This window comes from Thunnus maccoyii, chromosome 7 (assembly GCF_910596095.1).
Source record: "Thunnus maccoyii chromosome 7, fThuMac1.1, whole genome shotgun sequence".
NCBI classification, from domain to species: Eukaryota; Metazoa; Chordata; class Actinopteri; order Scombriformes; family Scombridae; genus Thunnus; species Thunnus maccoyii.
In genome coordinates this window covers 23,072,997-23,094,916 of record NC_056539.1, presented here as the reverse complement: position 1 = coordinate 23,094,916, position 21,920 = coordinate 23,072,997, and the positions used below count along the sequence as shown (strand labels likewise).

The 21,920-nt window shown below is 42.0% G+C and overlaps 1 protein-coding gene across 1 annotated transcript; it reads right to left on the bottom strand.

The window, feature by feature from the left end:
• Nucleotides 1-145: 145 nt before the first annotated feature.
• crb1 (crumbs cell polarity complex component 1) lies at nt 146-21,865 on the bottom strand. Its single transcript, XM_042415761.1, has 13 exons — nt 21,414-21,865; nt 17,295-17,531; nt 15,929-16,124; nt 15,612-15,751; nt 15,085-15,267; nt 11,703-12,668; nt 9,893-10,443; nt 9,468-9,633; nt 6,828-7,770; nt 6,052-6,096; nt 5,229-5,351; nt 4,987-5,113; nt 146-1,173 (listed from the first exon to the last, which is right to left on the bottom strand). The coding sequence occupies exons 1-13, from the start codon at nt 21,487-21,489 to the stop codon at nt 955-957; spliced, it is 3,972 nt and encodes a 1,323-aa protein (XP_042271695.1). The 5' UTR covers nt 21,490-21,865; the 3' UTR covers nt 146-954.
• Nucleotides 21,866-21,920: the final 55 nt, after the last annotated feature.

The window sequence follows — 21,920 nt, the reverse complement described above, 5'->3', positions numbered from 1 at the left end:
TTTACTGATTAGACAAACACTAAAGTAAAAATGCAAATTCTTTCTTACAGTGGCACCAAACTGTTCCTAAATAGACACATGAAACTTTGTAGATATAAAATGAATCGAGACAAATAAATTCACTTTAATTAAACAGCACATTTTCTATGTACAGTTGCCAACAATTGAAGGTAGAAATAAAAATCACAGTTTAATATACAAAATAATCATTACAGTGCATACACTTAAAATGACACAGCCGTCTAGACATTTCTAGTTTTTAACAACATTCAAGTTGGTCCAGAGGAAGCAAAGCAACTATTCTTGACTAGTGCAACTAATCCTTAAATCGGACTCTTGAAGGACATAATTCTGTTTGTGAGGAGCTACGGAAAGTGAGAACGTTCAAAAGAATCAATGATGACAGCGACATTCAGCATATAGACATGTAGTATACAAAGAATTAGAAAGGCATTGTCCTATAATAAATACACATGGATGAAACTTAAGGAATTTAAATTAAAAGGACTATTTGTTTGTCCCAAAGTCTGGTTACATTTTTTTGGGGTGCTCGCTGGTACATCAGTTCTACAAATATGGATCAGGCACAAAGATGCGATAAACTCGATACATTCTGAGCTCAAATCTTTGTGTTTAGATGGATGTACTGCTGGAGGCTAAAGCAAGGTGCAGCACAGGGTAGAAAGATAGATGAGGCACTGGGATGCAAAAACACAAAAATGGTGTCGTGAGATCTCATACAGTCTTCCAGCATGTGTTTATGCAAATGAAGAATGACAGCTGTAATTATAGGATGGAGGAACTGAGAGGTGACAAACGTGTTTATAAGCAGGCTGCAGATATTCTGCTGCACAGTTCAGATGGATATCTCTTCTTTTATGATGTTTTAATCCAGCATGGTCCTCTGTTATCAGATGTATGTCAGTGCATGCAAACACAGTTCCCACCTCCCTGTCATATGAGCCTCTCCATAGGTGGCGGCTGCGTGATGCTCCACATCTCCACTCGAGATCCCTCCTTCTCCTGTCGACTGGGACTGTAGGTGCCGTGGGTGGCACGGCGGTTTAGCGCCACCACTAGGCCGACAGAAGTCAGGATGAGAACCAGCAACAGGGCGATGGAAACCAGACTGATGGACAGTAAGAGGTCAGAGGTCAAACCCTCTGAGGTCAGCTGGAAGGAGGTGGGAAGGAGACAGGAGTCAGAGAGGTTGGCTGCTTACTGGAATTACTGGAAAGTATTCTAAGATGCTCACACACAAGATACATCGTTTATTTCATCGTTTCATATCACTCTCGCACAGTTTCTTTCACTCACGCACTCACACACAGTTTCCCTCTCCTCACTGCTTTACACTACACCAGGCGCTCCACGCGTGCTGCCAAAGTGCTGATGGATGCGTTTCCCAGCTCAGCAGGTGGGTAGCGACCACCAGGAGCCTCGAGTTGCCTCGAACCGAAACCTCCCTCCGTCTGCCGCCTCTCTCGCAGTTTGGCTACAGCCAGGGCCAGAGCCAGCATCACCACTATCGCCAAGCCAACCAGACACGGTGCCAGCACGGCAGCCACCCGCGAGCTGTATGGAGCACGCTCCATCTGTGGAGGATCACACACACGCACACACACACAAAACACACATGCATATTTACACACATACATACACACAGGCAAGATGCTGCCTGATGATCCCATCAGTCCAAACACCCCCAGAAACACACTCACACACCAAAAATAGCTCATGCAGTCACACACATGATTCTTTTCAAGCAGGAAGAAAAGCTGCTTTACATGAAGTGTCTGATTTGGATGCAGGTGTTTTAATGACTTGTGAAACCTGCTAACATTCATTTTTAACTTACATCCCTGTGGCCCTTTGATCTTCACACACACAAACAGCTTCATCACCAACCAGGAACATAATCACCCTGCATGCAAACACAGCGATTTCAGACCTCACCAGTCAAACCTAGTGAATCAAAATGAGTCAAAGCTTCCAGTGCAGCAGGAGAGTGATTGGTTAACATTCATTAACCAGCAGCAGAACACGGAGGAGCAGATGCACTTACATCAGTAGTTCTGGTTGGTGTGATAGTCGTGACAGTCTGAGTGGTTGCTACCAGGTTACCAACAGCACAACAGCTGTAAGTATCACTCCATAACACTTAAAATTCTGGTTGACAGTATCTTCATGACTAAAGCTTCTTACTGAACTTGTCACTCTATGAAAAAAAATCTCAGAAGTCAGCAAACTTTACACTGAGCAATCAACATGGAGACATAATTCTAATAAAAATACAACCATCCGTATCCTGAGGCAAAAAATAACTTATGCACTCATGCTCGACGCTGCAGATATGACAGTTTCTTTCCCTCGCTACAGGTCCTTTGTTGACTCCTGGAAAGTGCTTACCTGTCACTGCAGCACAGTTGGCTGTCAGAGCGAGTGTGACACAAGCGAGCCGGAGCAGCCTGCAGCCAGGACCCGCCATCAGTCAGCGACTGCCACACACACAGACACGGATATGTCTAACTAACCAGTCTCTAAGGTACACAGCAAGGCCACCCTGAAGCCTCGGCAGAGCAGCTTCGCACACAGAGACAGCAGCAATGCTTCCCTGCTGTCAGCACTATCAACCTGCTCTGCATGTGTGCGTGCGTGTGTGTGTGTGTCTGTGTGTGTGTGTGTGTGTGTGTGTCTGTGTGTGTGCCTGCCAGATAAGCTGCCCTCATATGTTTCTGTGAAGCAGACCGAACTTCTGTGAATGCCACCAGCTCTCTGCTGAAACTGCACTTCAGCACCAGATGCTGCTTTTTCGCTGGCGCAGCACATTTCTCCCTCTCTCAAAGGATGGCCACATCAGTGCCGACACTGAAAAACTGCTTTCCATTTCCTCCCCCCACTTTCCTCAGCATTACCTGTGTCTGCAAAGGATACACGCCACACACACACACACACACACACACACACATACACATGCACACACTTGAAAAATGCAAGATGGAACAGAGGAGGCAGGTGTACAAGAGATGAGTGCCATTGCCACATACACTACATGGTCAAAAGTATGTGAACACCTGAATTTTGCACCCATATGTGTTTATTCAAAATCTCATTCAAAATCATGGGCATTAATTCGCTGCTGTAACAGCCTCCATTGGTCTGTGAGGGCTTTCCACGAGATCTTGGAACCTGGCTGCGGGGATTTGCTTCCATTCAGCTACAAGAGCATTAGTGAGGTTGAGCACTGGTTAGGCAATCAGGCCGGGGGCTGAGCCAGGTCAACTTCTTCTAATTTGCACTAATTTCTTTATGAATCTCACTTTAAAGAGGTAAAAGGCTTCCCTCAAACTGCTGGCTAGCCCAAACCATGAAAAACAGCCCCCCACTAGTAATACACAAAAGTAAGGCTCTGTGCCTTTGCTCTGCACGTGTCTATGAACTTGAACTATTCTGGACTATACTCACACTACATCTTGTTAGGAGAGATTAAATGTCTATTTTTGGTGTCACGGTGGCCACCTGACTACACTTCTTTACACACACACACACCCACTGATACACGGTTAGGAAATCAATGAAAGGGTTTTGTTAACGTTCGACTGAAGTTTGTCAGGAGGTGAAAATGGAGGAGTGAAACAGAAAATTAAGCAAATGTGTGATGATGGAAGAAAAAAAAAACTAGATGAAAAGAGGACAGACAACGAATCAAGCTCATAAGAAAGATTTTTTTTTATTTGACAACAACAAAGACAGACTGGATTTAAACAGACACTGGACATGAGGACAGAGAAAGACAGACAAACAAGAAGTTACAGTCATCCACGGATTCTTCAGCATGACTGAAAGACAGACGACTGCAATGATTTTTAAAGGTTGACCACACGGTGACTGTTGATAGGTAACATTCAAGCGGAGCCGCAGAGAATTTAAGCTGAAAATATCTTCGCCTCTGACAGGAAGGTTTAGAGACAGAAACTTCTTCTTTGTTACAAAACAATGCACAGCAGCCAGTCAGTCAGTCAGTCAGTCACCACAGTGATCTGAACGCACATCAACAACAAAGTCAGACATCCTGTCGTCTTCGAGCCCCTCTAGGTGCTTTTGTTACTACAACACTGTTTTGATAGTTCATACATTTAGGCGTACGGAGCTCCCAAAATCCAGCTCAGACGAGACTGACAGGATATCTTCAATGAGAAACATTATAAATAATACTTATATTATAATGTTCTTCACTTCACCAAAAAGTGCATTATTGAATGTAGACTATCTCTCCCTTTAGAACACAATAACTATCCTGTGCAATGTAGAAATTAGTAATTAATTGACAAGTTGATAACAATCAATTTTAATAATCTTTTTGGACTTATCAGACAAAATAAGCAGTCTGAAGTCATCCGTTTGGGCTCTGGCAACTTGTGATGGACATTTTTCACATTTTATAGACTAAACAATGAACAGATTAATTGTAATAATAGTGAAAATAATCCTTAGTTCTAGCCCTGCAATCACTTTATTTTCACTGTTTTGTCTGTACAGAGATTATTGCTGCTCTGATCCATAGCTACTTAAATAGGTAAATTAAGTTATTATCTAACTACATTAAATAAGGTGCTTCATTTTAAGGCACAGGAACAGCTCTGCAGTACAGTTAACCCGACAACTACACAAAAAAAGTCAACTAGAGAAATATGTGTGCAGCAGGTTGGTTTTAAATATTTCCCTGTGCTTTGTATAGAGAAGTACTAGCTATTCCCCTCTTTTATAAACAATGAAACACCCACACACATGCACTGACGAACCTTCAAATCCCACTCTGCATCCACTCTTTCACAAACAGTCCCGCACACATACATGCACACACTCTCACTCGTTGTCTCCCCAGTCCACCTCTGGCTCATCGTCCAGCCTGAGGATGAGGTAGGAGAGCAGCTGGAAGAGGTTCTGCCACAGCAGTACGGCCACGTAAAAGTAAATGTCGCTTACATCCGTCTGGCACATGTCTCCGGCGAAGCTCATGTCGCACACGCAGATGAACTTGTTGATGAGGTTGCGGCAGTAGCCTCCATTCAGACACGGGTTGGACTTGCACTCATCCACCTCCTGCTCACACCTACAGACACAGAAACAGAGATGGATGGAGACGGATGACAGTACATTTTCTCTTGCATCCATTTTACCTGTTTACAGGTTTTCATGGAGTGATTTTCCCTGTTTTTCTATCATACCGGTGTCCAATGAAGCCAGGTGGACAGTCACAGGACAGCTCTCGGTCAGTGCAGTTGCCTCCATTGAAGCAGGTATAGTTTCTGGTATCATCGCCGCACACAGAAACAGGTAGCTTGGGCCTTCTGGTAGAGACAAACAGAAAGGGAAAATGTGCGTGTTATTTCAGTTTTATTTGAGGCAGTAGTGTCAGAGGTATTTAGAGGTTCAGTGGGTCGTGTGCATTAGAGTTTGTCGTCTTTACAACAGCCGGAAGCAGACGAAGCAGCCAGGCAGGAGCTGTATTGTTCGACCTCCTGCTGTTCCCCCACAGGGGGGACAAAGAGGCTTAGGAGCCAACCAGGATAATAAGTTTAATGACCTCTGGCAACTATCCAGCAGCAGGTGTCAAATCACATGTACAGGAATGAAAAAGCTAACCATTCCTCCATGACCTCTAGTCTTTTATACTTAATTTTGCCTGGAGCGGAGCAGCTCTGTTCCAAAATCTGCTGGTAACTTGAAATCCATCCCTCAGTAGTAACAAAATACCAGTGTTTTTTCATTTTGACAAACGCACAACTTTGATAGGTGAAGTTTTACTTTAGATGCAGAGAGTCATTTTGAACTACAGCTGTCACTCATTTGAAACAGCAGGTATCTCATTCATGTTAAAACAAACAACGTCACAGGGAGCGTTAATATTAGCTTTGCTTGGCATTTTGTTGCACGCAGTTGAACAAAAAAAACTGCAGACATTGTACATGACAATTGAGAGACAAATATCTAACAGGAAACAAATAGGGAACACCTGAGAAATAGGAGAAAAAAAAACAAACTACTTACACATTTCTGACAACAATGTACCATGGAATTTCTTCAACGCGTTCACTGGAGAGAGGAACAGAAAGGAAGATGGGGAAAGAGGGTAGAAAGAGACACAAATAAGAGACACAAACAAAACGAAGTCATTTTGATGAAAACTTTACAGCGTAGATGTTCGCAGTAAAGGGAGATGTGCAGCTTGTCTGGTGGCTTGCTTAGCGAGACACTTGCAAAGGCTTTTTCCTTGTGCAAAAGAGGCAAAATGCAAGAGGCTGTGTGTTTACAGGATAAATGGTTGGAGGCGTTCCCCTGCTGGTTCTCCGAGGCAAACTGTAGATGACAGGGGAAAGAAACTGGCGCTGAACCAGAGAGCCTTGTGTTGTGAGACACCACAGCAGACTGAGGCCTTTTCTGGCTGACACTAGAATAGAAATGCAACTTCTGAGACGCTCACTGCAGGCGTGGTTGAAATGCTGAACAGAGACAGAGATGGGGAAACATTTACAGTGTAGGGTTTTGTTTGTGTTGTGGTGCGGTCCCTTGTCTGTGCAATTTGTCTGAGCATTTATTTGTGTATTTTGTGTTTACTAACTAACGAGGCTCCTGAAACCGTTCACACACGAGCAAAGTCGTATTTAGAGCATGAAATATTTATGTTGGGATCGTCTCATCTTCCACTGCTTGTCTTTACTTTCCACAAGCCTAAGGGACGATTCTATATAAGGGAGTATTCTTTGCAGTTTTATTATATTCTATTGTCGGACTTTTTTCCTTTTCCATTAAACACCTGAACTTACTTGCAAAGGGGTCCAGTGTAGTTCTCAGGGCAGAGGCAGGCGTACCTGTCTGGCCCGTGCAGACAGGTGCCTCCATGGGCACACAGGTGGTTTTCGCACATATCCACCTCTTCCTCACAGTCCGCACCTGCGTAGCCGAACTCACAGGTGCACTCGTAGGTCAGACCGTTCACGCTGCAATTGCCGTGGACACAGGGATTAGAAGCGCAGGTGTCGGTGAAGAAGTTGCAGCGCCTCCCGGCCCAGCCCTCAGCACAGCTGCAGTTGTAGGAGTTGAAGAGGTCCCGGCACTCCCCTCCATTCTGGCAGGGGTTCGGCTGACACACAGGGGCCCCGCTGCAGCCCAGGAGCGGTGGATGCCATGATGTCTGAATGAACTGCTCCTCCTGCAGGCGTGGGAGGTTCACGTCAGAGGAGCTGAAGTAAGGCAGGGCAATGCTGCCCACTTCTACTGTGCTCAGGCACCCAGTCAGGGACCACCCGGCGTCTGGGGCCAGGCCCCCCAAGAATATGTCCACTCCTTGCTTGAGGAAATCCAGGTTGCCCCCCTGGTGCCTGGAGGTGCTGGCTTCATCTATTTCTTCATCCAGCACAAGAGTCCACCGAGAAGTAGGCGCCCAGGGTGCTGCCATGAACAGATGGACGCTGTGCCACTCACCATCACTGACACTGCTCCTGCTGCTCAGGCTGACTGTAGACACTGTCTGCTCTTCTTCCGTCTCCTCTCCTTCACCTCTAGGAGTGCTCTGAAGCTCCATGAAGAGAAAACCATCCTGGATAGAGAGTGTGACGAAGGCTGAGTCCTTCTCTGCGTGTAGGATGGCTGCATTACGCCTCCGTGTGCGCAGGTTTAGGGAAAGGTTAGTTAGATTGCGGAATATGTTGCCGTTTCCCCGGTAGGACAACACAGTGCTGTCATTCAGGAAAGTTGCATTGGAGTAACCTAGGAGGTCAGGAGGAGATATCTGTAAGGTATATTTCTTTACACATTAACACACTTATTTTGTCTCACCATTGAAACCTTTTTGTGAGTGTGGCTCATCATCTGTTTTTGATTTTTACTGCCTTTATGCACAATAATACAAAAAGGGAATCAGGCAAGAGCACTGATTCTTAATTTAAAAATGACTGATTGATGATAACACTCAAATCATTGTAGGTACATGAGGTAATTTATCTGTAATGAGCAGGTATTTGTTCCTCAATGAGTTAATCACTGAAGGTGGGGTAACTTACAGGACAGATGGACAACACAGCAAATCATCAATAATCCCAGCAAAAAAAGGATAATCTGGCCTCAGGCCAATCCTGCTTTACGGAGCACATATACTGTGTGGGCAGATTGAGGCCGGTATGTAAGCAAGCATGTTGTATCACTCTGTTACATGATGACTAACATAATGATGACACAAATCCACAAACAAGGTCAAAGATTAGGTAACGCACATAGACTGTAGTCTAAGAAGTTAACAACTCCATAGTCTGGGTTTAAGGGCTTTTAAGTAACTGAGAAATGACATCAAAGAGAAGATAACAGCAGAAACAGGCAGCAAAATGGACCACTAATAACACAGCACAAAAATGAGCTCATTGTTACGATGCTTTGGGGAAATCCAACCTCACCGTTCCTTATAAATAATATGTAGCAACTGGTTCTGTTTAACTGTCTGATCATGTAACAATTTACCAAAATGTAAAATAGTTGACAAATTAAATTAATGTATCATATTATCAGATAATGAAGCATTATCATCACACTGCTACACTGACAAAGTTCACAAGGGTGAATAATAAGTTTATGAATAATATATGATGATGTGATACTTCACATTATCACATGAAAATATGCTGTAATTAATATATGACATTAACAGCTTGGCTTGAATATAATTTTGAAATCTTTTAGAGGTATATTTTATCTCAAGTTGGCAACTTATTATTACCTAATCTAACAGTTTTTTTTTGTTTTCTTTAAGATTTCTGGCATTTTACACCTTCATTACAGACAATAGAGAAATGATAGGAAGTGAGGGAGAGAGATAGATGCATCAGGACTTGAACTGGGGATGTTGCGGTTCATGCCCCAAAGCTACAGGGGCACTCCATCTAACCATCTAACAGTTATTATACCATGTGTGACATTGTTTTTTAACTAACATTTTCTGATTGAAGGTATCTTATAAGGTGCAGACAATTGTTGGACACAAGTCACACAAATGAGCACAGGGGATTTGTCATGCAAAATTGCTTTGAGACTTGAGTTACTTGACACTTGATACTTGAGCAAATACATTAATTTCTCAAGTTTTAGCCTTGTATAATTGCAGAACAATGAAAAGACAGTGTCAGACAAGCACATGTACATAGCTACACACATTGTATGGACTTGGTGTCCGCTACTACATGTAAAAAAAACACTATAAACATAGCGGTTTATGACTTGATTTGAAACTTGCTCTGAAAGACTTGGTTTTGAGTTGTCTCAATTAACTTGTGATGCATTTTGGGTTTGCCTTTAAAGACTCTACTCATACAGTACCAGTCAAAAGTTTGGACATATTTTCTCATTTAAGGGAATGGGAAAGTGTCTCCAAACTTTTGACTGGTACTGTAAGTCTTAAAATGTTGGACTTCACTTACATTCATATCCCTGGTTCATTATCCTGCACTCTGCATCTGTGGGGCACGGTGACAGCTCGCACCACCTGACCTCTTCACAGCGCCGCCCTGCTGTGCTGGCCGGGCAGGTGCAGATGAAGTCGTCCCACATGGAGTAACACATTCCCCCATTTAGACATGGGTTCCTCTGAGGATGAGAAACAGATAAAAGGGGCTTACTTTTACCAAATTCTGCATAATATCTGTTTGATCCCTTTACACTAAAGATGTGAATACTTTCATAGATGTGATTCATTTTAAGATTAATTTTAATCAATTCCTGCACACTCTGATCTATTTTCCACTAAAGAAAGACACTGTCCCTGGTGATTAATGATGAGAATAAAAGACTGACAAATGTTACTGGAAGGACACCAACACTTTGTGTAAACAAGTTGTTCACTCACACTGCAAGCGTTGTCACCGGAGCAGCCAGCAGTCACATTTTCCATGAGCTTCAGAGGGCAAGATCTCACTGAGGTGTCCAACCCGAAGAACTGCAGCCTCCTGTCATTGATCCTCAGGTCCTGGATACAGCCTTTAAAATATCCACCAAACTCTGATGTTGCCCCCATCTCCAAAAGACCTCCAACATAGACAGTATCTCCTGCTTGAACACTGACTGTCTTGACCTCCACATCACCCTGTTTCTGAGCTGCCACGTACAGCGCCATGCGCTCCTCCACCACCTCTACACTCACAAAGTGGACTTCGCCGTCATCAATCACACTCTCCGACTTCAGGCTCTCAAAGTTATTGAGCTGAACTGTGACCTTGCCGTCCTCCAGCCACATATGCAGGTACTGGCTGCTGCTGTTGGCGAAGGCCAGGAGGAGTCCATTTTGCCTCCTTGTACGCAGGAAGAGGGAGATGGAGAGGTCATGATCCAAATCGTCTGTGACAGTGAACGCAGCATAGCTGTGAGAGTCCTCGTTCCCAAAGCGTGCAGTTACGTGTTCTGCAAACAAGGAAAAACATGAGAAAACATCTTCATGTGTTAACTCTCAGGTGCCTCAAAGCTTGACGAGCATGCATTATAAGATGAATTACTGTAGACAAGGTTATATAAGCTCCAGACTATCACTTATTTGCAGTGTTTAGGTTGTAGAGGAAAAAAACTTGCACTCAACCAAAGACAAAAAGTGTAACTGATGTCAAATTCACACACATAAGTCTATGTGAATATCTTTTATGTACCTTTAATTTATTTAGTTTCTGCACAAGGGTGTGAAATAAACATAGAAACAATAAATACTATTAAAATCGAATTATGATAGATTTCAGTATGCAAACTCTGTCTGTACTTGCTTGCAGTGAAAACATGGAATCACCACAAGAAGCAAGAATCTGAAATTTAAGCAAATTCAGATGAGCTTTCTTGAAGAACGGGAACAGAGAGAGGAAATCTAAGCTGCCACCAGCCCTCATGCATGTTCTGTGTCCGCTGTCAGCACTTTCCGCTGTGGGTTGGTCACCTTATACGGCAGGCGAGACATTGAGAACACATAAAGGACATACAGAGCATGACAGGTCATATAAAAGCTTGCATGTGTATGGGAGTGGAAATTTCAAGTGTACAGGTGTGTGCATTCATGAGCATGTGAGTAAAAGTGCGTCCAAATTCTCCCATCTGACACCGTGATCAGTAATCTGCTTTGATAAGACTCAAGAGGCTATAGATAGCTTAGTTTAAAAACGGAACTATTCAACACTTTCAGGGCAAACTCTAGTGAAAATTACATTTATTCATTCTGTTTATCATTAAGTATCTGATGTTTTCACAGTTTTCCATAGTCTACTGAATAGTGTGCCATTTCCTTGCATGTTCTGACTATTTCCAAAATAGACTCCCTTATATCCTTAATCCAGTGTGTTAGATAAGAGGATCTCTGCCTCTGTCCTTTACTTGGCTTTTGATTGGCTTCATCTCTACTCCCTTCACTTCTGTTACACATCAGCAACGGAGGATGTTATTTAATTATGCAACTTAGAAATTTTGTGGGAGTGAACTACTACCCAATTGATCAGGTTAGCTTAAAGTTTAAAGACTTTGGTGATGTTGTGTCTGCTTATCCCAAACGTTTCCCTACTGCAATGGAAATATTCGTTTATTTTTCATAGTGTATGTGCATTTAAAGGAACAGGAAAACCAAAATCTAACTCCATTTTTACACTGTATTGCAGCTATTTGACTTCTCCATTTGACATTTCACATACCCTCTTCACAGTCCTGCCCCTCGTAAGGCCTTGGACACCGGCACTGGTAGCTCTGCCACAGGTTGACACACTGTCCTCTGTTTTGGCAAGGCACGTCCAGGCAGCGGTCCCTGTGGCTGCAGCCAGGGGACACATTAACAGCAGAGTCGCTCAGCCACTCCTGAGGGACGATGAGTTGCCAGTCCACAAACACATCCTGCATGCAGCCAATGAATGCTGGAAGTGGAGAGTCCTCACCGGGGCCATTTGAGTCCTTAAGCACTCCTCCAATAAAAGTGTTCTGAGGAGGTGACACCAGCCCGGTCAGGATGCTTTGGACTGGGGCAACCTTGTGACATGACTGGCTCTCACAGCTCTCAGCGTCATCCAAGAGTTTCAGGCTGAGCACCCAGTGTCCGAGCACAGCCTCGACAGAATGCCACTCTCCATCCGTGACATTGTGTGGAAGCTCCAGAACCTGGGTTGGGCTCTCTGGTTCAGCCCCAGTAGGAGCCTCCTTCCTCAGCGTGAGGCGAAGCTGCCCTTCCTCCAGCTCCAGGCTCAGCAGCAGCCCCCTGCCTTTCCGCTGGAACAACACCGCCCTGGGCAAAACAGTCTTGAAGCTCAGGGTGATGTTGCAAGAGACCTCGGCATCCACAAGCGGATTCTGAAGCAGCAGGTAGCCGCTGCGTTCAAAGGAGAATGTGGTGGGGGTCTTGCAGAGGTTGCCAGTGTACCCAGGCGAGCAGGAACAGGTGTAGCCGTGAGTCCCATCCAACAGGAAAGGAGAGCAGGAGCCTTGGTTCTGGCATTCGTGGCCATCACAGCCCACAAGCCTCACATCACAGTTTATACCTCCATAGACGATACCATCGCCACTCTCTTTGAGGCAGTGGCAAGTGTAGCCCCCAACATGGCTCTCACACATGCCCCCATTATGGCAGGGACCTGGGTCACACTGGTTTATCACCTCCTGGCAGAGGGAACCTGTCAGCATGAAAGAATAAAATAAAATCACCACTGTGTTTTTTTTTTTCCAGCAACAGAGGTCAGAAACCATATTACCATTTGTGGTTATTGTCATTAAACAACTTAAAACATGATTACAGATGTCAGTTATGTAATTAGCCATCACTTATTGTCATCACTCTTCAGTAGTCTTATAAGCAAAAAGATTCCCCTTTTGTGAGTTTAACAAGTCACATTCATACACTTGTATTTGACTATTATGTGGGCAAGTTACATAATAATGGCAAGTGCAGAAAAATCTGGACATGCCCAGTTTTTTTTTTCTTCGTTGGACAGGATATAACAGACTACTATGTTCCTCCTCTGACACAGATTCTGTTCTCAGCCACTGTTTTAACCCGACACAATCAATTCATCCCTACTAGAGGCAAAGCTTTCAGGTATTAAACACCGTTCTCTTCGCTGGTTTAGGCACATATCCGTGTACCCGGCTATTACTAGAGCAGTCCACGTGTTTACTTGTAACTGGACTTGTCCGTGTACTGCATTATCCTCTTAACATTGTTTGCCTGTTTGATGTGCTGTTGTTATGCTGTTGTTGTGATCAGCATTTGATATTTTCTGCAAATTTTTAGATCTAAAATCTAAAAAGGATACACTGAGTAGACATTTTGTACAGAGAGCAACAGCTATAAGGCCTGTAGTACAACACAAAACCACCACAGAAAAAAAAACAAAAAACAGGTGGTTTGCTGCTTCACTGCATTTCATTTGTTAGCTAATTTACTTGTTTTATATTAGAAGAAAGAAAAGAAAAAATAACATCAGAATTTGACTTATTATGTAATACTGTAATACAAAATATCTACTATTACAAAAAGGTGTTACAATGTTACCTGTTACAAGCAACAGAATCCCCCAAATCCATGGTGTGTGTGTCCACATCATGCCGTCACTCTTTCCCCCAGAATAGCCCCAAACTTGTCTAAGTGCACCATATTAGTTTGTGTGTATACAGGCCATCCCAGTGGAGGTCTGCTCCTTGTCTACTTCTCTATAGCCACGTAGGGTTGAATAGCTCCAGTCAGGAGACCGGCAAAGCCAGATCCTGGGGATTACTCTAATGCTATTTGGCCACCTTACTGAGTCAGTGCCACTGCAACTGGCAGAGAGTCAATTTTTAGAACACAACTCCAGCCGGCAACGGCTCACAGTCTTACCTTCACTGCTAGATCAAGTCTTGTGTAAGCAGGAAGACTGACAGGGTCTGCTTTTGTAACCGGAAAGTATTATTTAATACAAATTACAGTGTGAAGTTTCTCTGGACATGGCTGCACCAACAGTATACTGTGAATATATATTTAAATGTTATATGCATTATTATGAACAGTATAACCTGTTTCCAATGCAAATTGCTCACTCATTTTGCTCATTTGTAGTTAATGGAGCCAGGCTCAGTCCTAGAGCATTACACATCCAAACAGCATTACAGTATAACTCAAATTAAAACTAAACTTTATGTGTAATTTTTATGTGATTATAGCATCATTCATTATTGGGATGGCATATGGATTTTGTTTATATAAACAAAGAGAGAGAGGCAATCCTGGTGAAAACTGACAGTGAATGTCTGTGAATTGCCAGTAGTGACTGTTCATGCTACCACTAGGGAGCACCAAAGTCGGAAATTTTCAAATCCTATACATAGTGCCTAAGGTCAGTTCTCAGAGTCATAAATGATTTGGGAATGTATGTGTTCATATAGTATATGTGAATTTGGTATTTTATGGCATCCTTTTTTATGTCTGTCCTTTGTAAAGCACTTTGTAATTGCTGAATTTGATAAGTTATTATTACTATTATTATAATATCACAAAACAGACTCCACAGCCCTCACTTCTGACTGCTTTCATTGAGGATTATTTTGAGGGTAAAAAATATCAATACAAGTCTTGATAGAGAGGTCTGTGGATTATTCTAAGTAACCTGTACACTGTTTCTGGAAAATCTTGATATATTGCTGTTGCAGTGCTTTGCAATTCATAACACTAGTTTTTCATATATTTTAATGCTTTGAACACCACAAACTAAATTCAATTCACCTCCACTGTTGGGTGCCATTTGCAGTCTCAATGGTAGATATATTTTAAATCTTCCCTGAAGTAAAACTGAAACTATCTGAACTGACACTTTTATGTATTTTGATAAATAGCAAAACACTCTAATTTAAATTTACCCTCTAACTCTGCTGTTGCTTCAATCAGCACCTGGTCATTCACCTGACTATACGCACTATTTACTGATAACACAACTTTAGCGTCTTGTGTGTGTCAGTGTGAATAACACAAGCTTCTCCATCCTGTAGAATGTATTGGAAACTAACTACTATTGTGTATAACCAGACCTGTGTAACACATAATTAATTCAACATTACCTGTTGTCCCCGAAGGACAGCTGCAGATGTAACCTGCTGCACGCTGCTGGTCATAGTGTTCAGGCAGCAGAGGCTCGCTGCCATACAGGTGCTGCCATGACCTCTCAATGCAGTGGCCTCCATGCATGCAGGGGCTGCTGGCACACTCATTGATGTCTATCTCACACTGATGCCCCTCGAACCCTGAAACGAAGATGCAGACAATCTTTTGGGAGGGAATAATGTATAAGAGTCTTTTCACATCTTAGGAAGAGTCAAAACATCCTGAAAAGTCAGATTTCCGTTGTGTTTTCCCCATCATAGCTTTAATTAATGCCTGTTTGGTGTTACTGATGTGTTCACATGCAATTTGACACCTGTAAACACACATATTTCTATTCTCTCTTTGCAAATTAGATTCCCATCTCTCATTCTTATCTCTATGTTTCTCTTCCCTTTCTCTTTACCTTTCAAATCTCCTCCGAAACTGTAACTCAACAATACATACATATATCCCTGTTAACCGTGTGACAGAATGTTTCATTTACCTGGCCAGCATTCACAGCTGTAGTTACCCTGATTGTCCTTACAGATGGCGTTGTTGAAGCAGGGTTCAGAGTGGCACGGCGGCTGCGGTGTCTCACAGTGTCTGCCAGTGAAGGCTGTGTGAGAGCAGTCGCAGCTGTACCTGAGAAAATCAGACAAAAAGATAGTTGTGATTCGGAAATCACATGATTCCAATTATTTACAGTATTTCTTCAGCTTGTGTTCTTAAGTGTAAAATTGAAATGTATAAATCTAATTTCTATTTTTCTGAACTTGGCAAGAGCAACTTCTTTTCAGTGACTGGGGCTCGGCTACTTACTCATTCACTCCATCTATACACAGAGCCCCATTTTGGCATGGCTGCTCTTGGCACTCGTCAATGTTGATTTTGCACTGGTGTCCCTGGAAACCGGGCAGGCAGGTGCAATTGAAGCCACCAGCATAGTCATGGCAACTGCCGCCATTGAGACACGGCTGTGATTGACACTCATCAATCTGGATCTCGCAAGTGGCCCCTGTGAACATCAAAGCAGTAGAGATGTCAAAGGGCCGGTGATGCTGCTGCAGAGACTGAGGGCAGAGGGTGAAAATGAATAAAGCTTTTATGCGGAGTCACTGTGATCATGTGTGGGATATTTACTTTACTTTTATGTCACAGCAAAGCCTCTGTAGTTGTTTACTGTTCTAAAGTAGACTCTGAACACAGTACAGTGTATTCAATATCTCCCTCAGTGTATCCCTGCACTATCAAAAAGAAAAAATATCTATCTATCCATGCAAAGTGGGGATGACAATGAAAGTTTATCAGGTCTTAAAAAACTTTAAAAGATGACATTTTTGCTGTCTGAATGCAGGAAAACAAATACAGTAAGTCATTTGAATCGCTGATTCCATTTCGCCTCCTTTCAGATTGGTTCATCAGTGATGGTTTAGCTATTTCACTCTTCATTAAAGGTGCCCTGTGGAGTTTTCCTGTAAACAAGCTAAAGTTTACATTCACTGTTACTCACAAAAACTAATGTATGTGTCCTTGTAATCTAACAAATGATTTCGACAATGACAATTTCCTTTCTTACAGAACATTTGAAAAAGTGATTTTTTTAAACTACTTTACATCCTGCAGTTTAAATCTTCTTCCTCTCTGCCTTTGTTGGTGCATTGCTGTGTTACAGCCACCTGTGGATCAGTGGAATAGTGTGAAACGATTGGTAGGACTGTGTATCGCATCACCTGCATGCATGAGAATAGCTATCGCGCTACTAGAGTCTAAAAACTCCACAGGGAACCTTTAAATCAGGTAGATTTGGTGAGGTTTAAAATATTACTGTGCATTGAAGAAGATGAAATGCCTTTTTTTGGAAAAAGAGATCGAAATAATTGTTACATTAGATGTCATTCTCGTGAACTCTCACAGGGACAGAGTGACATGAAAAAAAGGTTGGATAGAGCACACAGAAAATGACATGTTGTTTGAGGTTAACATAAATTTTGCACTTCTAAGCAACAATGACTCACGATTCAATCTTTTACTCATGTTAAAATTATTTCTTCTTCTGTCTTCTTATGCTGAGATGAGACATTTACACATTTAAGTACTATAGTTCTCGCTAGTAATTTAACATATCTGAGAAACCCTTAAACATGGATCCCCTGGACATCTTAACACTAGATTCATCCTCACTCACCGGTGAATCCAGGAGGACACAGACAGGAATACGTGCCCACTCTATCCATACAGGTGGCTCCGTTCCTGCAGGGCTGTGAAACACATTCATTCACATCAATCTGACAGTGAGCACCCTGGAAGCCCGGCACGCAGAAGCACGAGTAGCCATCCCCACGCATTCGACATAGTGCCTGGTTTTGGCAAGGGTTTGGTGTGCACTGGTCCACATCTGGAGGCAGCCCGTCAGGAGATGCACCTATGAACAGATTAAATTCAAAGTATTAATATTAATGTATACTGTATGTCATTGTTTTTGGTGCTTATGCTGTACAGACAAACAAACCCGGTGTTATTGCAAGAAGGGATTACAAAGTGATTACATTCAAAACAGTCCCTTCAATGACCGCCTTTCCTATGTACTACATACTGTAGTTATTTGCATCTGTGTACATCGATGCACTCTATTGCTATTCTAGTTTAATCATGTCTGGCATGAAGCTCTTTTATCTTTTCTTTGATTACATAAAAGCTTTCTGTCTAGCAGTTGTCAGTACAAGAGCTTTAAATTTAAGGGCCTCTTAAGGCGTCATGGCTGGCTTCCATGGTAACCCATTCCACAGTTTGGCTCCACCATTCAATCTATTTCCATGGTGACTGCATCTGACCGAAGTCAGTCATTTGAGGCATTTTTTTTTTCTTTATTCTGTGTTTTAATCAGCCAGACATTAATGACACACTGCCAGAACTCTGTATTCAGGTCTTTTAATTTCAGTCAACACTTGCCATACATACTAATCAGAGGATCAGCACTTGATCCTCCCCAGAAACTACAATGAATAGCAATTGTTCTGAAATTGTGTGTTATGGACTGAATCAGGAGTCTGTTTAATAATCTATCCAATACCTAATAAACAAATATATATATAGAATTGTTAAATTACCTCAGTCAAGATACATTACACTGCCAACCTAACTCTTTTATTTTGCTCTCCTTCTAGTATGATCATACATTTTATTAGCTTGATAATTAGACTGAAGTGCCATTTTCTTTCACTTCATTTTTCGTTGTTACTTATTATTCTGTTTGAGTTGCTGAACAAATAGGAGACATGGTCGATTCAGAGGTCTTGGACCAGATCTACATTCTATGAAATATTTGCAAAAAAAAAAACGTTGCTGCATTTCATGAACTCTCATGTCTCCTTAGAGGGTGTGTTGTGGTTAATATTAAATTTTTAGAAAAACAGAGGGTTTTGTCTGACATTTCCATGTAATCCATACTTTTGTATTGTTATTTAATTGTTCAATTGTATTGAATTGTTCATTTGTTTAAGAATTATCTTGGCAGCAAAATTATTTAGAAAAAATACTAAATTTTGTATGTCTCCTTTTGCAAATGTAACAAAACCAAAGAATGGAATTGAATACAGCTCATGAATGTAAAGTGAACCGGCTGCTAAGGACTTTTGACCTTTGAACCTATGAGGAAAAGACCAGCAGCTGTGGGTGATCCAATGAGTTTGCCACATGGCCTAATGTGCGTGGGAACACATAGAGATATAAAAGCACCATATCTGTCATATTAATGCAAACTGAAAAGTATTCTTAGATGTATTCTGTAAGCCTGTAAACCCAAGAGATCCACATTTAAAAAGAGTTGAATTACATCAGACTTCATTTGTAAAAGTAGACAAAATCTCACAGTTTGGTTTGTTTGTTATGACTCTTCATAAACTGATGTGGTTGATTCTGAGCTGTCTCAAACTTTTAAATCATGTCCAGAACAATGTGGAAAATGGTAGAATTTTAATGAAGTTATGCAAGCACCAATTCAGCCAATGGAATCTAGTTGCAGGATGGTAATTTGGTCTATAGTCAAACCTCAATTAACAACTGCATGTTTTAGAATATTCTTTTAAAAAAATATAGCAATTTCCTTATCCTCTCAAACTCTGATTTTCCTCTCACACTTCCTCTTAAGTTTATTTCATTTGGAAAACAATTCCACTCTGAATAGCAATATCACATATACAGTACATGCTGCACTAAATTAACGATAGAGTGTCATTGCATTGAATTATTATCATGCTTACACCAACAAACCAACACAATATTTTTTTTTTCACCACATGAAATGAAAATATTCTAGATTATTTGTGCATAATATTACAATATATTTGGCATGTAATATATATTTGATATCTCTGAAAATTCTGGGATCCTCATTACAACTTAAAATAAAGTTCAGTGGGTTTAAACAGCTTCTGCACGTCATGATGCCATGAAGCTGCACCCACCAGTTGGTCAGATAAGGTTTAAGAGGTTAAGAAACAGTTTCAATGTGACCTCCTGAGGAACTCCACCTTCTGTTGAAACATTGCTGTTTTCTTCACTCTTCACTCTCAAATCATATATCATGTCCACCTTGAGACTTGCCCCCTACAGCTCTTACATACAGTATGCAAGAAAACATCAAAGACACATAGCTACCAGCAAGGCATCTCAAAATTGTCGTTCCCCAGGCAGAACAAATGGGTCCAGAGCTCAGAGACAATGATCCTTGTAATCCAAGGAATGTGCATAAGGGAGACACAGAGGCATGATGCCCCACGAAGGAGGCTTAAAATCAGCTGAACAAGTGTTGCTTCTATTGGATGATAATCCGACTGCATCATCCAATGGATTTTGGATGGATGTGGCAACACTTGCAGGAAAGATTCATCATTATAAAGCTTTTTGGGGAGCACAAAAGTAGCCACGTTGAGATGAATAATATTCCTCACAGATGACAATCATGCACAATAATCAGCCATCAAGAGCCCAATCAGGCTGAGTGCAGATTTTAAAGACGTGGGAGAGCGCAATTACACTCCAGCTTCACCAACTCAGGCACCAATCTTCTGTCATTGGTGGAGGTCAATCAGTTTCACAGACAGCTGGCAGGGTTCTCCAGGAGCAGCTTATACATGTCTAGACTTAGACTCAGCATGACTGAAGTACAGAGTGAGGGACCCGGGGGTGTGATGGAGATCTTTGTTATTATATGCTCTGACCATATGCATATATTAGTACTCATTACAACAAGGATCAGCCATTAAATTCAGATCAGATCAGAGGAACATGTATATTATAAGACTTGCAAGCTTATAACCATCATGGAAGAAGAAGTTATTTATAATCCATATGTGTAATTTAGAGGAAATCATATGTTGCCGTAAGATTTGCTTTTTACTGAGCCCACTGGTCTTTCAGTATTCCCCTGAGGCAGAGTTCAGTGGATTCAGAGCCCAGCTCCAGCCGACCACACATCCCCTCCCACAGCATGTAAAGCTTTTTCATATGCAAATTGCTTCTGAGGGTCTTTGTTAGGTCCTATCTGGAGGCCCTCAAATGGCACATGCGGGACACCTGACATCTCCTCCAGACCGATGCATGTATGTGTGTCTGTTTGTCTCAGTGGCGATAACATGACATGTTATTGGGTGTTTTGTAGCGCCTCAAAGACATATAGTGCGTCCTCCTTTTGTCCCATCACTTGTCCACACACCCCCACCACCCCCAAATCCTTCCATCCCCCTCATGGGTCACTACACTGCCCCCCAACTGTTAGATCTCTTTTAGTCATCTTGCGCTTTTCTGTCCTTAGAAAATGTGTAGAGATCGGCAATCAGAGATAGGCAATGATGTCACCTCACAGTCTTGTAATTGAAATTCAAAGCATGGACTGGTTAAAATGCAAGCCAATTACTACATTCAAAATTAAATTACAGAAGCTGGTATCAAATTGGACACTGTTCTAATTATTTTTACAGTTTAGGGAAACATTTGGATGGAAATTTTAATCAAACAGCAGTGTTTTAAAAGTCTGGTGATGTACTTGCAGTCTTGAGAGAAAGCATCCTGCATGGTGAATGTGGGATGCAAAAACAAATTACTCCAGTTTTGTAGAGAGTCAAATGCAAAAAGCCTGAAGAGCCTAATACTACATAAATAGATAGCATATTATAATTAGGGGAATTTATGATGACATAAAGCATGGCAATAAACTATGTATTCATGGTTGATAATAACTGAAAGCTGATCAATGCGGGGGAAAAACATGAAACTCTACAAACTGGATAGAAGAGCAGTCACTTACCATCTATCACCAACAGTGATGAGATGAGAATTGTGCAGGCAAGTAATTCAAAACTATGATACCGAATTAAATCCATAATCGTGACAGGAGATCATCCTGCTCGCTGTGTTGAGGTCTTGTCAGATACTGATATCTCTCTCTCTCTCCCTCTCTTTGCTTCTGCTGCTCCTGCCTGCAGCGTCTCATCTGTTGTCAACTCCAGGAGCCACTTCACGCACACTTCTCTTCCCCGCTGGAGCACCATCAAGAGCCTCCATCACACATGATGGGAGGAAAAAAAAGAAGAAGAAAAAAAAAGACTACAGCGTGCATGGCGTGCAACAGGAGACACACACCCGCCCACACAGGAACTGGGGGATGTATAAGGGAGGTAGTTACAGCAATACAAAGACGATAATTGATGTCCCTCCTTGATTAGCATAAAATATAGGCTATTATTTATGATTACAAATATTTTACACAGACATTCATTTTATAATTACATATACATGTACTTTTTTCCCCCTG

What these genes read in the sequence shown, in the direction of transcription:
- crb1 (XM_042415761.1), bottom strand. Translation starts at nt 21,489, where the DNA reads ATGGATTTAATTCGGTATCATAGTTTTGAATTACTTGCCTGCACAATT. An exon ending in TGTATAGATGGAGTGAATGA is followed by an intron (nt 15,752 to 15,928) that starts GTAAGTAGCCGA and finishes TGATTTTCTCAG; the next exon opens with GTACAGCTGCGACTGCTCTC. An exon ending in CAGCTGTGAATGCTGGCCAG is followed by an intron (nt 15,268 to 15,611) that starts GTAAATGAAACA and finishes TCTTCGTTTCAG; the next exon opens with GGTTCGAGGGGCATCAGTGT.